A 17901-nucleotide genomic window follows, 5' to 3' on the forward strand; every position below is an offset into this window, starting at 1 on the left:
AGTGGGTCGTGTGCTCCCCACACCACAATATATTAAAAGTTGTGGGTCAGGTGAACTCCAGGATACACTTTGGGGTTCTCTAAACCCTGGCCCATAACACAGGGCAGTAACACATGAATTTCGCAAACGCTGGCAAATCTGAAAGTGGTTCAGGGATTCGACTGGACCTGACACACAACACGGCCCAGAGCAGCAGTCAACAAAAGCAGCAGGTTTCAGGCTGAACTGTGTAGCCTGGGCGGTGGAACTCAGAGGAAGTTCTGCTGAGGAGCTTCTGCTCAGACAGTGAAAGGTTCTCTGCTCAGACTTTGACTTGATTACAGAGCCCAGTTGTGCTCCACAGGACACAGGGGAGTCAGGCATTCTAGCCTTGGCGCGCAGTTCACAGCTGAGCCACAGGGCAGTTACAGAGTAGTATTAGTTCCAGCTGAGCCTGTTTATACTCTCCCCCCCCCCCCCCCCCCAAAATGCAAAATACTGGAACCTGAAACAAAGTCAGAAGAGGCTGGAAACACCCAGGCGTCTGCCAAGAAGAGGTGGAGAGAATGGACAAGTTGATATCTTCAGGGGTGAACTCTTCACCAGGAGAAGTGGGGGAGGGGGGAGGGGGGGGGGGGGGGGGGGGGACATGAACCGTTAACTGATCTGCTGCTGTCTATGTGCTAAGACTTTCCGGCTGTGTTCCCTGTGTATACTACCCGACTGGAAGTACTCTTGTTCAGGAGGAATCTTGACTCCTGTCTGATGATGAGCATGTGTGTGTGTGTGTGTGGAGAGTTCCTATCAGCAGCGGAATTTTAAACGATTATGGTGCCTGGGGGTGGGGGGTGGGGGGGGGGGGGGGGGAGGCACTTGCACACACTTCAAAGTTAATTTGGGGGCGATTGGATACAGTTTAAAGTCCATTTAACCCCACGCTACCCTCCCCCAGTGTCGCCTCCTCTTTCCAAAGCAAGTGAGATTTCCACTTCCATGTAATGTCTCACTCAGAAGTTACAGTTTAACTGTCTCCCCCCCCCCCCCCCCCCCCACCCACCCAACCCCCTCCTGAGAGGTGGGTTGGCGAATCTCTGCTGCGAGATAGCAAGTGAAGAGTTAAAGAAAGTAAGGAGGGCTGGGAGAGGGGCCGTGACTTTGAAAGTGTGATGGATCAGTTAAGTGCACTGAAGTTTCTAACTTCTGGGAAGTATTAGACAGAGGGGGCGTTTCGACAAAGCATTGTTGTGTGGGGTTTTTTTTTTGTAGCTGGTGACATTTCAGCGAAGAGAGAGTTACTGGACTTAGCTCCATCTGAGAGAGGGGTGGCTTTTCCAGCCAGTGCCACAGCCTGAAGCAGGATCTCGGCTCATTAAAGTCGAATGTGGTGAAACCGGACACTCCCAGGAACTGGAGCCAAAACCCCCAGTCAGTAGCAAATGGCTATTTAAACGGGGAATGAATCATCCTCCATTCACAGCCAGTGTGGAGTCAACTGGATCGCGGATCGAGTCTCCCTCTGTGTGTGTGTGTGTGTGTGTCTGTCCCTCTCTGTCTCTCCCTGCAGCCCCCACCGGGTAGCAGAGCCTCCCCCCCACCCCACCCCACCCCCACACAACTGGATTGTCCTCAATGAATCATCGCCAGGAGCAGAAGGAGAGTTACTTGTGGGTCTGTGGAGGCGCCCCCAGGGCAGCGAGCACACTGCTGTCCGGCCCCTGGACGGGGTGAGGGAAGTGTCTGGATTTTCCTGCTGTCTGTGCCGGCTCCTCTTGCACCTCCCCGAATGAATGCAGGGGCTCCATTCTGTGGACCAGCTCCCGGACTCAAGTTCTGATTAAACCCTGGATTTAGTTACTGGGACAAATGCATACAAATGTATTTGGCGACTCGAAGGAGAGATTGCACACGCTCTACACCCGCAAGAAAGTAAGTCTTTTGTTTTTACCCCCGCCCCGGGTTTAAATTGGGGGGTGGTGGGGGGGGGAGTATGTGACAATTGAGATTGCTTCATTTTACTCAGCAGCCCTCTAAACGAGCTCCCCACAGTTCCCAAGAGTAGCTGCTAGTTACAGTATGTCCTCTGCAATGCCAGGGGGGTGATCCTGGAGCGGTAAGTGTAGCAATATTAGCAATATGCTCAAGATCTTGGGAGCAACATGTACAGTATCACTGCTACTGGCCGATTGGCCAACTTTGGAGAGTTGGTAAGAGGCCTTTGGCACCCTGTCGCTGGAAGCTTTGCCTGGAGGTTTGGGAGTTCTTTTTTATTGCAGAGTTTATTATCTCGGGTGTCTTCCTTTGTGTGCGTTTCTCTGGAGCTGTGATTCAGCAGAGCCACATGCAAGGGGAGTTTCCATTCCAAACTGCTGACTGTCAGAAAGTGCCTGCGCTCAGGAACGGGGGAGGAATGAAGAGGGGAGAGGGAGAGCTGAGCATGTTAATGGAAGTACTGTCCTGAGAAACACATCCATTCTCCGGAACAATCTGAACATGCCCCTTGCTGCCAGTTTTCCTTGCGCCTCCGGAGTGTCTGCTGTTTTAAGGGTTCGCTTTGTCGATGGCTTCCTGATGGACCAACCTCACATTTTACCCGGAAAAGCTCTGAGTCCCTGGTCAGTGGCTCCTGACAGTTGCTGCAGGTGATCCCTGTTTAAACGGTGTTGAAGAACATGGCTGTTTGGACAGTTCCTGTATATACAGATAGCACCCCCTCCACTCCCATTCACCCATGCCAACACCCGTCACATGAATGCAGGTACTGCCCACATTGGGGAGCAGAGATCTACATTAACCTCCCCTGGCACACACCTCTAAGATCAGACCTAGTCTCCACTGACACACATTTACTACATTGACACAGATACAGTATTCACAAACTTACCATCTCACACACACACACACACATGTACAACCTGGCTACAAGCTCCCTTTATAAGTGCTAGTTGTAGCTCAGTTGATGCCACACTCACTGTGGGTTGGATTCCCCGATGCAGAGTTGGATGGCAAAATACTGGCACTGCAGTACCGAGGGAGTGCTGCTCTGCTGGGGGTGGGGGAGGGGGGGGGGCTGCTGCTTTGGGGGCAAGCTTGCTGTGAGAAAATTGGGTTTCCAACATTGCAGCAAGGGCGACGCTCCCAAAGTAATTCACCGCCTCTAAAGCGCTTTGAGGTATTCGGAGGTCATGAGGGAAGCTCTCAAAATGTGGAGTCTTTCTGCCCCTGTGGAGTTTTGCCAACATTCAAGAACATGTAACTCGGTTGAGGCAGGGACGAGAGTCACTCCAATGCACCCGGCATCTTCATTAGACTCAAAAGCTTTCAACAATGCCTGTACCCAGCCCCTCTGCTAAACGCGCAAAAGGAATCTTCCCTCGATGATTTAACACAGGGAATCTCTAAGTTCTTCATTTACAAGCAAGCTCAGTCAACCTCTTCAATAACAAACACAGAGGCATCTCTGCCCACCGCACAGTGCCACACACTGGCTGGGTTAATGATTTTCACTCATTCTCCAGCACACCTACAGTTAGAACGCTACCGTACACATATATAGGCTCCTCCGTAATGCAATCAGCAATGGTATATCCGTGGGTCTCACAACCTTGTACTTACAAACTACAGAGGACACGGTGCTTGGCAATCATATTGTACATGCATCCATCAAACATCATTAAATCATTAACAAAGGACAATGATTTTATTTCCTAAACTGTGATTACATTGTAAATTACTCAAGCCTTCCCTCAAGTCCCAGTCCATCACTTACACCACACTTAAAACGTTGTGTAAACCAATATTTGGGAGTAAAATGAGGCAGCAGTTCATCAGGAAGCAACGGAGCACAAAGAGGACATGGGATCTGCACAGTTCTGTAGTGTGCAGGTCTGACCAGTTTCCAACACAGATAGTGGCTGAGGGAGAGGATTTATTCATACAATAATCTAATTCCACTCCGGACTCAATGTGGCACAGTGCATTTCAAAGTGCACTTTGAGAAACAATCGCATGGTCTGAAACTTGCCCACACCTCTCCGTGCAATGTCCAATCTGAGGGTGCTCTTTATTTTCGTGCAGCACCGGGACATTTAAGGAATTATTGTCGTCTGCGCTGCTCCCAACTGAAACGAATAGATTGGAATCTCTGAGGTTTGCAACCTCTTGTAGTCCCCCCCCCCCCCCCTCTCCCACACACACACCTCACCACCACCCCAGAATAGTCACGTTGTTTGCAATTAGATGTGTTGTTGTTGCTGTAATAATCTGCAACTCTGTGAAAGTTTTGTCAGTCAGGACCTGGGTTTTCTGTGTCGGGTTGCAGATTGCATTCCATGCCGTGAGGCGGCAGTAGAGGCGGGGCTATTTATTCAACAACACACACACACACAAAACCTCTTTGCCTGGCTCTCAAATTCTCCTTCTGCTCTCTCCCAGCCGCTTCCAGGAGCCCTCTGCAGTCCCACTCTGCCCGGCTGGGCTATGTGGAGAGCCTCGGGGTAGCTCTGGTGGAGGTGGGACCGGGTTTCAGACCCTTCCTCCTCCTCCCCTCCTGCTATCCCTCAATGCCTCTCTGCTGGGATTTAAAACTCTCTGAAGCTCCCCCTTTCTCTCGAAAGGTTTGTTTCCGCACAGAAATCTGCAGCCTGTGTGTGTCTGTCTGTGTGTGTCTCTGTGTGTGTGTGTCTGTGTGTGCGTCCCACCCCCCTCAACCCCAGCCCACCCCCCTCCCCACCCTCCTCCCCCTGCTTAACATTCTCTGGCACTTCAATGGGTTGACACAAGGAGAGGCTAGCTCAGCTCGATGCTCAAGAGTTAAGCAGGCTGCAAAAGTTGACTTGCCTTCCCTCCCACCACCACCACCACCCCCCCCCCCCTCCACCCCCACCCCCTCCAAGCCATTTTGTTTCCACTTTCAAAGTTTCCAGCTGAATGGAGTGAGCAGCGGGGGCAGATGCTGACAGATGCGCCTCTTTCCCCCCCTTCAATGGGAATCAGGAGGAGAATGGAGTAACAGAATGGAGGCGGCGGCAGCCCCGGACTCCAACAGCAAGGCAGCTGCACCCGGGGGGTGAGTGAGCACCCGGCGGGGTGAGTGAGCCCGGAGAGGGGGGGGGGAGTAAGCACCCGGGGGGGGGGGGGTGAGTGAGCCCGGGGGAGGGGGGGGGGTGAGCACCCGGGGGGGGGGGGTGAGTGAGCTAGTCTCCGCCGACTCAAAAGTTTGAGAGGAAAAACAAACTTTTCACCAACCCCCCCCCCCCCCCCCCCCCCCCGGCACTTCAGCGGCTCCGGGTGGACAGGAAATGATTGGGGGGGGGGGGGGGGGGGTTGTGTGTGTGTCCACAGGAAAAAAAAAGTTTCTCTTAAAGAGGATCAGGAAAAGGATTAGTGTCTCACTCAAACATCCCAAAGTGACACATTGAGGAGGAAGGAGGTCTCCCCCCCCCCCCCCACCCCCCTTTGATACCCCGCAAAGGGTTGGTTCAAACATTGTGCTTATCATCGGGCTGTGTTATCTCAATCACTTTGGAAAATACTGACCTGCATTCCCTCGGCTTTTGATTTGACGACAACGGGCTGTGAATGAAGGTTCACGGTGTAAATCAAGAATTTGAGCCCTTCCTTTGCTAAGAGGACATTAGGTTGCGCCGGGCTGGAGCAGTAAGTGTGGATTAGCTGCGAGATGTGTGTCAATTTCATGTCTGGGAGAGACAGACAAGTTTCACATCTGTCAGTTTCCAGTTAGGGAACTGCTGCAAAGTAGCGTTTGTTTGGCATTTGTGTGTGTGTGTGTGTGTGTGTGTGCAGCCAAGCTCAATTTTACTGACCGATGCGATCAGGAATCAGAATTGAGCATGTATCTTGTGCTAAAGTGTTTCGCCAGCCTACCCATTCATCTCCCCTTTTAACCCAGCAACGCTGAAGCCTCGTGTGTCGGGGGAGGAAACTAGTCAAAAGTGTTACAAAAGTCTTGAGGGTGATGCACTGTTTCAGCAAACTCAGGCCAAACCTTCACGTGGCTGATGCACAGAATATTATTGAGTGTATTCAGCACTCGAAATTCGCCCAGACATAACGTTTTTTGTGTCTTCAAGTGTTGGGAATGATTGCTCAGCGGTTTAGAGACGGTGCCTGGGCTCCGAATGCTGCACTGCACTGTTCTCGGCAGCATTTCCAAATTTATCAGGGCGGTAAAAAAAAAAAGGACTTTCCTTCCAGGACTGAATCAGGCAGAATTAATTTCCGCACACACACTCTCTCTCTTTCTGTTGGTTCCCTTTCTTGCCGGCTCGAATTTTTTGCAGTTTACAACCCGGAGTGATTTCAGGTGAGACAGAGAGAGAGAGGAGAGGAGAGAGTTCCTGTACAGAGCCCTGAGTCCTCTCTCTGCAAGGCTGACAGCTGCACAACTCCCGGCAGGGTTGAGCCGAAGAGGGGGTGGGTGCAGAGCAAGAATTAACGCCACTCTGGCCGGCTTGACACGAACCATCTCGAATTGGGAGTGAATGGCTAATTTTCCTTTCAAGACATCTTCTCTGACTTCAATTAGTTGGGAATAGGTGACTGGTTTGCAGCTGATTTAAGAATCCCCGGGCAGATTCAGGCAGATATTTTACACAATGCAATGCTGTACCCTTGCTCTGTCCACCAGCACAGCACAACACCTCCTTTTCTGTTTATGATTCAGAAAAATGCCCTGTATTCGAACTGCCACCGAGGTTGTCAGTTTAATCCAGTTGTCAGCAGCAATGTCGACATTGTAAGTAGTTTAAAAGTGCATTGAATACTAATTATTCCAAGTTTTTAAATCATGGCATCGATTATCATTGTTACTTTCATAAGGAGGTTCCAGATGCTGAATAATAGTTAAGGGGAATCTAGATTTTTAATGTAGGTATGAGCCATTGATTTTTAGATTGAAATACATGAAGGAAATCTTGACGATACTCACAAGATGTTGTGTTCAGTTACTGAAGACCTTAGAAGCACACAATGACTACGCCATAACTTCAATCCATAGAGGTCTCTCTGTACTGTACTCCTGGATCACAGCCAGTTTGTAGTTAGCATTGTGAATATTTCTGTGTAGTGGAGACTGTGACTCAAATCCACAGTGATTTCTCCTGGAGTGTACTGCTTAACCTCTGTTGATAGTCCTGCGCCTTTTCACAGAGAAGGTTCTTCTGCAGTGGAGATAAATTATATTGCATCATGTTCTACCAGAAAACAGGCTGGTGATAACTCGTTAATATGAGTCATGGGATTCCATACATCTGCGAGCGTTTTGTTTTTAGCTGCTTTACCTGATCTGCAGTGATTGTTACCATGAATGATGTGCCACAAATGATGTATCACTCACTGGAAAAATGAAAACTCAAGATTGTATTTGGGTTAGATTTTCTGCTTGTTCAGCACCAGTGAGCAGAAGATCTGATCCGGAACAAACGTTGTGTCAGTTTTACAATTTTGGGCTTTTGCTCAGGCAGTTTGCAAAATCATCACTTAGTTGAATACTTTGAACATCTTAAATGCAATGTTCCACTAGTGTTATAATAATCATCTTTATTAGTGTCACAAGTAGGCTTACATTAACACTGCAATGAAGTTACTGTGAAAATCCCCTAGTCGCCACACTCCGGCGCCTGTTCGGGTACACAGAGGGAGAATTCAGAATGTCCAATTCACCTAACAAGCACGTCTTTCGGGACTTGTAGGAGGAAACCGGAGCACCCGGAGGAAACCCACGCAGACACGGGGAGAACGTGCAGACTCCACACAGACAGTGACCCAAACCGGGAATGGAACCTGGGACCCTGGCGGTGTGAAGCAACAGTGCTAACCATTGCGGTATGCCAGCCATACCGAAGACATATGCAGTGGGAGCAGCAGGATAACGGTGATAAGTTGCCGAGTAGATTTGCTATGGTGGATAAAAGCAAAACACTGCAGATGCTGCAAATCTGAAATGAAAACAGAAAATGCTGGACAAACTCAGCGGGTCTGGCAGCATCTGTGGAGCAAGAAAGAGAGTTAATGTTAATGTCACGAGTCCTTACGGCTATTTGCTGTGGCGTTGCTCACAGACCCTAGAGGATACGGTGGCACAGTGCTTAACACTGCTGCCTCACAGCACCAGGGACCTGAATTCAATTCTGGCCTTGGATGACTGTCTGTGTGGAGTTTGCACTTTCTCCCCGTGTCTGAATGGGTGCTCTGTTTTCCTCTGACAGTCTAAAGATGTGTACATTAGGTGAATTGACCATGATAAGTTTCCCCTTAGTGTTCAAGGGTGTGCCGATTAGATGGGGTTACGGGGATAGGGTGGGAGGGTGGGCAAAGGTAGGGTGCTCGATGGGCTGAATGTCCTCTTTCTGCCCTGTCAAGATTCTATGGACATCTTTATTTTCTAATAAAAATACAAGAGTAGTACTGTGTAAAGTTACCATAGTCCCAGGTGACCTTAGGCTACTTTCCCCATTGAGGTTGAGAGCTGACTGGTGGTGATTTAACCTGACGGTCACCACACCTCAGGCGAGGGGCAAGGTTGAGAAGGTGAGGCCTTCATGAATAACCTCAGCCGGTGCGGGAATTGAACCCACGCTGCTGGCCTCGCTCCACATCACGAACCGGCTGGCCAGCCAATTATGCTAAACCTGCTCCCGGTAACACTTAATGTGTTATACAAGAAGTGTGGTTGGAATTTTAATTTGTGCGAGTGGCTGTGAAATATATGTTAACATCTATTTTTTGCAGGGGGTGTGATTATCATAGAATTTACAGTGCAGAAGGAGGCCATTCGCCCATCAAGTCTGCACCTATCCCTACCCAAGACCACACCTCCACCCTATCCCCATAACCCAGTAACCCCACCCAACACTAAGGGCAATTTAGTACGGCCAATCCACCTAACCTGCACATCTTTGGACTGTGGGAGGAAACCGGAGCACCCGGAGGAAACCCACGCAGACACGGGGAGAACGTGCAGACTCCGCACAGTGACCCAAGCTGGGAATCGAACCTGGGACCCTGGAGCTGTGAAGCAATTGTGCTACCCTGCTGCCCGCATCAGTGAAGCATTATTTTTCTCTGTAAAATGTGTGCTCAATACACAAAACCTTGATTTGCTGGTTTACTCATTTTTCTCCCCAGTCTCCCCTCCTGCAGCTTCCAGCATGCCATGTGGAGGTTTGTGGCAGGGGTGACAAGCTACAATCAGCTCATTCTGCCAGTGCTACAGTTCAGCCAACCACTGGGGGGTGTATTAGCATTCCCCCAGTGGAGGACTGCCTATCATGCACTTGACATCTGTTTGCGAGCAGTCTGGAACTGGGACACTTGGGGAAATCACTGGTTTGGCAGCACACCCCTCCCCCTTAATGAGTGCCTATTTATAGAAATTTCCCAAACAGACTATACACCCTGTGCCAACCTGTAACTATTACGCAACAATTAGTGGCAAATAATTTTTGCCATTAATTGTTATATTTTGCCAGCTGAAAGTGTGAACTTTTAAAATATAGTTTGCATTCTAATTTCATAGATTATCATAGAATTTACAGTGCAGAAGGAGGCCATTCGGCCCATCGAGTCTGCACCAGCTCCTGGAAAGAGCACCCTACCCAAGGTCAACACCTCCACCCTATCCCCATAACCCAGTAACCCCACCCAACACTAAGGGCAATTTTGGACACTATGGGCAATTTATCATGGCCAATCCACCTAACCTGCACATCTTTGGACTGTGGGAGGAAACCGGAGCTCCCGGAAGAAACCCACGCACACACGGGGAGGATGTGCAGACTCCGCACAGACAGTGACCCAAGCCGGAATCGAACCTGGGACCCTGGCGCTGTGAAGCAATTGTGCTATCCACAACGCTACCGTGCTGCCCCCACAATGCTACCGTGCTGCCCAATTTAAATCATGAAGTAAAATTACATAAGCTGTAAGTGTGTTGAAATGGTTTTCTGATGAGCGATAGTACCTTTATAAATATTACCAAGTTAGTTAAAGACACTTAAGTAGATATGCCTTAAAACTCTTTACCTACCTGCGACACGGTGGCACAGTGGTTAGCACTGCTGCCTCAGATCTCCTGGGTCCCAGGTTCAGTTCCGGCCTCGGGTGACTGTGTGTGTGCAGTTTGCACTTTCTTCCCCTTTCTACATGGATTTTCTCCGGGTGCTCCGGTTTCCTCCCACAGGCCAAAGATGTGCAGGTTAGGTGGATTGGCCATGCTAAATTGCCCCTCAGTGTCAAAAAGGGTCAGGTGGGGTTACGGGGATAGGGTGGAGGTGCAGGGTGCTCTTTCCAAAGGTCAGTACAGACCCGATGGGCTGAATGGCCTCCTGCTGCATTGTACATTCTACGATTCTATGAATGTTCAGGTCCCAATCTCTATTCTCCTGTAGCCATGTTCTGTAATAGCTATCAGATTATATTTGTTAATTTCTATTTGCATTATCGGTTCATCTGTTTTGTTTCCAATGCTAGTTCCTTTTATTATTTTTGTAGCATCTAACCTTATCTGCTTAGATTTGTACTCTCTGTCTCTTCCTGTCACTGTCTGTTTATCATTTCCCATATTAGTACCTACCTGTTTTGCCTTGTCCCTACTCTTGGTATCCCACATCTTCCCAAATTTAATCCCATTTGAGTAATAGTAGTGTCATAATATACATCCATGTATATGAGGGAGTGCAGACAGGCAGTGATTGACACACAGGATGACCAGTAAGCACACAGAACACAGCAGCCAATCACCAGACAGGACACGACCACTATAAAGCCAGAGGGTACCAGTTTTCCCGGTCGCTCGGGATCCAGCCTCTGAGACAGTCAGAGCTCGTGAGCAGCTGCTAGTACAAACACCATGTGGCAGTCAGTTAGTCTGGTCAGGTTAGCCTCAGGTCTCCAGTCAAGTCAGCATAGTGTCAACCCACAGTTAAGCATGTAATATAGTTAGTTGATCAATAAAATCGTGTTGCATTTCTTCAAGTCTGTCTTGGAAGCCTGTCTCTCTCTACACTGCATCAAACGCAGTCCACGTAGACCCAGCATACCCAACACATCAAGTAGATTCCTTTCTTTTCATAGAATTTACAGTGCAGAAGGAGTCCAACACCATGGGCTCTTTTGCTATGACTTAACCTATTGTGAAGTGCCTTATCGAAAACCTTATGGAAGTCCAATCTCTTGGTTCTCCTCTATCCATTCTGGTTGAGATTTTGTCGAAAAACTCTTATTACATTAGCGAGACACAATTTCCCTTTCATGAAGCTATGCGGACTCTGCTTGATTAGATTATGATTTTCTATATGTGCTGCTATTACGTCCTTAGCAACTGATTCCAGCATTTTTACAGCAATAGATGTTTGGTGAATCAGTCTATAGTTACTTGCCTTTTGCCTCCCTCCCTTTTTGAATAGGGATGTCACATTGGTAGTTTTCCTATCCTCCGGTAATTCTCCAGGATCCAAGAATTTTTGGCCAATTACAACCAATGCATCCACCATATCTGTAGCTACTTCTGTTTGGACCCTGGGGTGCAAGTCATCAGGGCCAGGGGACGTATCTGCCTTTCGGCCCAATAGTTTGTCTGATATTACTTCTCTACCGATGTTATTTAATTCCTCCCCCAGATTATTTAATATTAATGGGGTGTTTGAAGTATCTTCCACTGACGTAAAATATCTGTTTAACTCTTCTGCCATTTCCTTGTTCCCCATAACTATCTCCCCAGATTCATTTCCGAAGAAGCCGAAGTTCACTTTGATCTCGCTCTTCCTTTTTATATATTTAAAGAAGCTCTTATCGTCACTTTTTATATCCCTCACTAGCTTGCCCTCGTAGTTTATTTTCTCTCTCATTATTATCTTTTTAGTCCACCTTTGTTGGATTCTGAATTCATCCTCGTCTCTGGGGCAATCACTGACTTTTGCTTCCTTATTTTCTTTCTGTCCCAACTTAATACTCTTCTTAACTTCCTTGGTTAGCCACGGTTGGTTTATCCCTCTCTTAGAATCTTTCCTCCTCACTGGGATATATCTTTGCTGAGGGTCATGAATTACCCTCTTAAATGGCCGAAGATTGGTTAGCTAACTGCAAACAGAGAGTTGGCATAAATATGTCTTTATCTGGTTGGCCGGATGTGACGTGTGGTGTGCCACAGGGTTCAATGCTGGGACCTCAACTTTTTTACAATTTATATAAATGGCTTAGATGATGGGACTGAGGGTGTGGTTGCCAAATTTGATGGTGGCACAAAGATAGGTAGGAAAGAAACTGTGAAGAGGACGTACGGAGGCTATACAGAGACAGAGAAGGTTAAGTGAGTGGACAAAAATCTGGCAAATGGAGTATAATGTGGGAAAATGTGAAATTGCCCAATTTGGCTGGAATAATAGAAAAGAAACTTACTACCCAATGGTGAGAGATTGCGGAGCTCTGAGGCGCAGGTGCGGAGGGATCTGGGTGTCCTCGTGCATGAATCACAAATGCTAGTATACAGGTACAACAAGTAATTATGAAAGCTATTAGAATGTAATCATTTACTGTGAGGGGAGTTTATTACAAAAGTAAGGGGCGGAATTCGCAGATCGTGGGGCTAAGTGTGGACGCCATCGTAAATGGCGGAGTGTTTTACGATGGTGTCATCTGGCCCCTTGGAGCAGCGATCCTGCGCCGCACAGGGAACCAGCATGGCACTGGAGCGCCTCACGCAGCTCTAGCTGGCGATACGGGCGCCAGCAAAGCCAGCGCGAGTTTGGCATGCGCGCCACGGCAGCATTGCCTTTGGGTCCGAGGTAGTGGGCTCAGACCCGAGAGGATGCACGCGAGTTAAGAAAAGCTTAAAGTTTGATGACGACGAAGAAACAGAAGTTAGCGGTGATTTTAAAATGAAGTGTGAGTTGACAGTTACATGGTGAACAGGAAGGAGGGTCGGTATCTCTATTGAATATTGATTCAGGTTTACAGCTTCGTACAGAATGAGAGGGAGGATTGGTCACTGTCGTGAATGGGAATTTTTAATCTGTCTGTTAATCAAGGAGGAGGTGCTGTACAAAATTATGAGGGAGGTAGATGGGAAGGAACTTTTCCCTTTAGTAAAGGTGTCAATAAATAAGATTTGTTCTGGAATACATCAATTTAAAATCCTTTGCATATAATATTTTGTTGTAAAATAGGGTGACGCCTACAACATAAGAAAATGTCTTCCAATTTAGTAGAATGATTTTGCATCTCTGCGCTGGCATTTGGAAATGTTCCAAGATGAACTGGAGGTACCCACTCGATACCGTTAAGGTAGCACTTTCAGCGACAGATTGCACTCTAATCTTGAGTTGATTTCATTGATTTTACAGTGCAGAAGGAGGCCATTCGGCCCATCAAGTCTGCACCGGCTCTTGGAAAGAGCACCCTACCCGAGGTCAGCACCTCCACCTTATCCCCATAACCCAGTAACCCCATACAACACTAAGGGCAATTTTGGACACTAAGGGCAATTTATCATGGCCAATCCACCTAACCTGCACATCTTTGGACTGTGGGAGGAAACCGGAGCACCCGGAGGAAACCCACGCACACACAGGGAGGACTCCACACAGACAGTGACCTAAGCCGGAATTGAACCTGGGACCCTGGAGCTGTGAAGCGATTGTGCTATCCACAATGCTACCGTGCTGCCCCCATTTCGTGCTTGAGTTTATTGCTGTCAAGGCAATTTACATTCAGATTATCCAACCACAGAGACCATTAGTTCTGCAAACTTACATGGAAGATTAAGCATGACCAGTTTCATCAGAGGGATGATATGCTTCACTGGTTTGAAGGGGATATTTGACATGGAGGAGCAAAAATTCAGGTTGTTAGCAGAGGAGAGAGGATAAAGTAGCTTTGGCGTTGGAATGGTTTGGACAGCTATCATCTTCTTTTATCAAGATGTCCAATCAAGGGGGACATGTTCCAATTGTTGCTTCACTTGGCAGTTAGAATTCAAACTTGTATATTTCACTGGAAATATTGCCTTCTGATTTTGCAAGTCTGTCTGCCGTTGTTCAACTGCCAGTACTGAGTCACTAACAATTAATATATTTTATGACTGGAATTGCAGTCCATTTCCGATTTTATTCTCTCTATGTTCCCCAGCTCATATCATAGAATTCACAGTGCAGAAGGAGGCCATTCGGCCCATCGGGTCTGCACCGGCCCTTGGAAAGCGCACCCTAATTAAGCCCATGCCTCCACCCTATTCCCATAGCCCGGTAACCCCACCGAACCTTTTTGGACACTGAGGGGCAATTTATCATGGCCAATCCACCTAACCTGCACATCTTTGGACTGTGGGAGGAAACCGGAGCAGCCGGAGGAAACCCACGCAGACACGGGGAGAAAGTGCAAACTCCACACAGACAGTCACCCGAGGCTGGAATTGAACCCTGGAGCTGTGAGGCAGCAGTGCTAACCACTGTGCCGCTCCCAGCCTGGGAACAAGACTCCGCTGCCCAATGGGTATTTTGCTGCGTTCAAAATTCTCCTGGGGCATTATGCCTATCGTATACTTTCATAGCTGTAGGATTTTGTTTGGTGTGAAAGTTTACGTCACTGGAAGATTGCAAACTTTTTATTTTCATTTTGTCACCAGGCTGTCTGCTCCTGTCTCTTCTTCACACCATTCAAAACAATACAGATATGTTATAGTAACAGATTTCTTGGCAGTAATGACAATCAGATTTAGTGGGCTATTAGCTTACGATGCCTGCCAGCTGCAGAATCTCACCAACAGAATCTGTTCTTTAGGAGGGCCGGTGCAGACTCGATGGGCCAAATGGCCTCCTTCTTCACTGACGGGGTTCTGTGACAGGCTTCATTGCTTGAACTCCTATCTCCAACTGCCCTGCCCCTCCAATCCACTGGTTATACACATGCACGGAGAGAGTGATGGGGTTTCTCGTGCACAGATCATTGAAGGCAATAGAGCATATCGAGAGAGTAATTATCAAAGCACACGGGCTTTGTAACTGAAGATATTGAGTGCAAAATAGGAAAGTTTTATCCTGATCTTTATAAAGTTAGGGTACAATGGCGTATGAAAATGAAAATCGCTTATTGTCACAAGTAGGCTTCAAATGAAGTTACTGTGAAAAGCCCCTAGTCGCCACATTCTGGCACCTGTTCGGGGCGGCTGGTGCGGGAATTGAACTGTGCTGCTGGCCTGCCTTGGTCTGCTTTCAAAGCCAGCGATTTAGCCCTGTGCTAAACAGCCCCTATATCATCCAGTAATGGTCACTGCACTTTGGGAAGGTGTTGGGAAGGTGCAGAGGAGATTTACCGGAACGGTTCACCAGGAATGAGGGATTTTAGCCACAAACCTAGGCTGGAGAAGCTGAGGTTGTTCTTCTTGGAGTGAGAGAGATTGAAGGGAGATTTGAATAGAGGAGTACAAAATTATGCCAGGCTTAGATAAAGCAAACAAATAAATATTGTTTGTATTAGCTAATTTCACCAGGACTGGAGGACACAGATTTAAGGCTTTGAACAAGAAATGCCAGGGTGGCGAGTTAGGAATGTGAAGAACAACATTTCAACATAGCGAGTGCTACTGAACTGCAATTTGTGCTCACAAAGGCACTGGAGATGATTGCGATTGATGGTTTCCAAAGAGAATTGGATGGGTATTCGTGGGAAATGAATGGGCAGAACCGCAAGGATAAAACTGAGGAACGAGACTGACTGAATTGCTGTGCAGAGGGCTGGCATGGACCTGATGGGTCGAATAGCCTCTTTCCGTGCTGTTACGATTTATCTTCATGGTGCGACTCATTCCCACGGCAAATGGGAAAGCAAACCGATGGGAAATAAATCACCTAATCGGATGATTCCTGATTGTCAGTCAAACAGCCTTTCCATTTCCAACTTCAACATTTTTACAATAAACAAGACTCTGAAGACACTGATGCCATTCCTCTTGGGTTGCTTCTAGCAGCGTCTGGGAGATTAATCTTCAATTCCTGGACACTGCAGAGCAATGTAGTGGCTTGTCAGGTCTAGAACCTCCCCATATCGGTTCCATTGTGACTAACTCCCCAGATGTCTCGTGTTCACTTTGCCCTCTGTTCAGCTGTCTTTAGTTACCTTCACTCAAGCCGCCTGTCCCAGTCAATGACAAATAGCAAGATTTCCAAAGAAATTAAAAAATGTGCAATAATGATCACAATCACCCATAGGGTATTTTCTGTTTTCAATTCATCTCAAATCCACCCAGCAGAACCTGGGCAAATTGAAAACAGAAACTAGAATTGTACAGTACTGCCTCTATGAAAGGGGAAATTAACTGGAAATTAATAAAAGCTTCAAAATCTGGAATGGCACAGAGAGAGAAAGGAAACAAAAACATGTGCTGAATGCCTGACAGAAGTCAATCAAGGTAAAGACATGAGAGAACAGAGTGTTATCAGAGAATCGACGATTTATTCTCCTTATCAATCTTTAGATGGGCATAGTAAGAAGTCTTAGAACCACTAGGTTAAAGTCCAACAGGTTTGTTTAGCACAGGGCTAAATCGCTGGCTTTGAAAGCAGACCAAGCAGGCCAGCAGCATGGTTCGATTCCTGTAATAGCCTTCCCGAACAGGCGCTGGAATGTGGCGACTAGGGGCTTTTCACAGTAACTTCATTTGAAGCCTACTCGTGACAATAAGTGATTTTCATTTTCATTTCATTTCATTTTGAATCACTACCTTTCGGAGCGCAGCTCCGTCAGCTGAGGAAGGAGCTGTACTCCGAAAGCTAGTGATTCAAAACAAACCTGTTGGACTTTAACCTGGTGTTGTAAGACTTCTTACTCTGCTCACCCCAGTCCAACGCCAACATCTCCACAATCTTTGGATGGGTAGTCCTGTATCAATCACATTTTCTTTGTGTGCTTTCCTGTAATTCGGGTCCACTTTGTCAAAATACTTGATCTATAAAATCAGCAAATACCATTTTATATATGTTCTGCTGAAGCCACTGTGTGACGGTGTGTTGTATACACGTGTGTTAATTAGTATTTAATGCTTCAAGCAATGCAAAAGTATTTCCAAAACAAAATGTTCGTCAAAATCCTTTGGGCTGGATTTGAAATGAAAATGGCTTATTGTCACAAGTAGGCTTCAAATGAAGTTACTGTGAAAAGCCCCTAGTCGCCACATTCCGGCGCCTGTTCGGGGAGGCTGGTACGGGATTTTGTAAAGCAATGGCGCTCATTAGGCTTAGAACTGCCCAGGGACTCTTCAAGGCTTTTTGAGCGACAATTTACAGTTTTGAGGGAAACTTTTAAGTGTGGCATCCTCTTCAGGTCTGTATCATGATTGAACAGGACAAGCGACATTGCGTCTCTTCACCCACTCAGATTAAAGAATCTTCATTGAGCCATGAAGACATGAACCAGGAAGGATGAATGAAGAATATTTAATTTAATGTAAAATTGTGCCCAGAAAACAAAATAAAGAAAGGTAAACAAAATAAACTAAGGGAGAGAGATAAAATAGACAGAAATAAAAAGTTACAATACTTTTTGAGACCTCTCCGACAATTAGTCATTTCTGAAGGAACGAGACTCCACACTTGTAAAATTAAAATTTCAAAGAGACTGTTTGGTTGAGAATTAAGACTTATTCCACCATTAGAAAACCACTTAAAACTGAATACACGAGGCCTGGGGTTTTCTAACTTGTTTAGTGGGTTGCTCAAGAATAATCACTGCAAATTTACACCCTTCATATGTTTTATTGATCAGCTAGATATCTGTTGTAGAGAAATATATGGGATGGCAAGGGCAATTGGTTAGTGCATGTGCTGATGCCAAGAGTTGTACCTTGATTCACTGCATAATAAAGGTAAGTGCTTAAGGCATCACTCTTATTTCTATCACAATGCTCAGGCCATT

General features: G+C 47.0%; 1 protein-coding gene across 2 annotated transcripts in view; it reads left to right on the plus strand.

The window, feature by feature from the left end:
- Nucleotides 1-1577: 1577 nt before the first annotated feature.
- The window catches only part of LOC119955649 (collagen alpha-1(XXVII) chain B-like), a 605839-nt gene continuing 589515 nt past the window's right edge, over nucleotides 1578-17901 (plus strand). Inside the window, exon 1 of one of the 2 annotated variants that reach the window (XM_038782071.1) lies at nucleotides 1578-1905. In XM_038782071.1, the coding sequence (XP_038637999.1) occupies nucleotides 1853-1905 (53 nt within the window). In that variant the 5' untranslated portion in view covers nucleotides 1578-1852. Of the gene's footprint in view, nucleotides 1906-4941; nucleotides 5045-17901 lie in introns of those variants that run through there. The other variant, XM_038782070.1, reaches the window with a different exon arrangement.

The sequence above is a fragment of the Scyliorhinus canicula genome, chromosome 21, assembly GCF_902713615.1.
Source record: "Scyliorhinus canicula chromosome 21, sScyCan1.1, whole genome shotgun sequence".
In the NCBI taxonomy this organism is placed as follows: domain Eukaryota; kingdom Metazoa; phylum Chordata; class Chondrichthyes; order Carcharhiniformes; family Scyliorhinidae; genus Scyliorhinus; species Scyliorhinus canicula.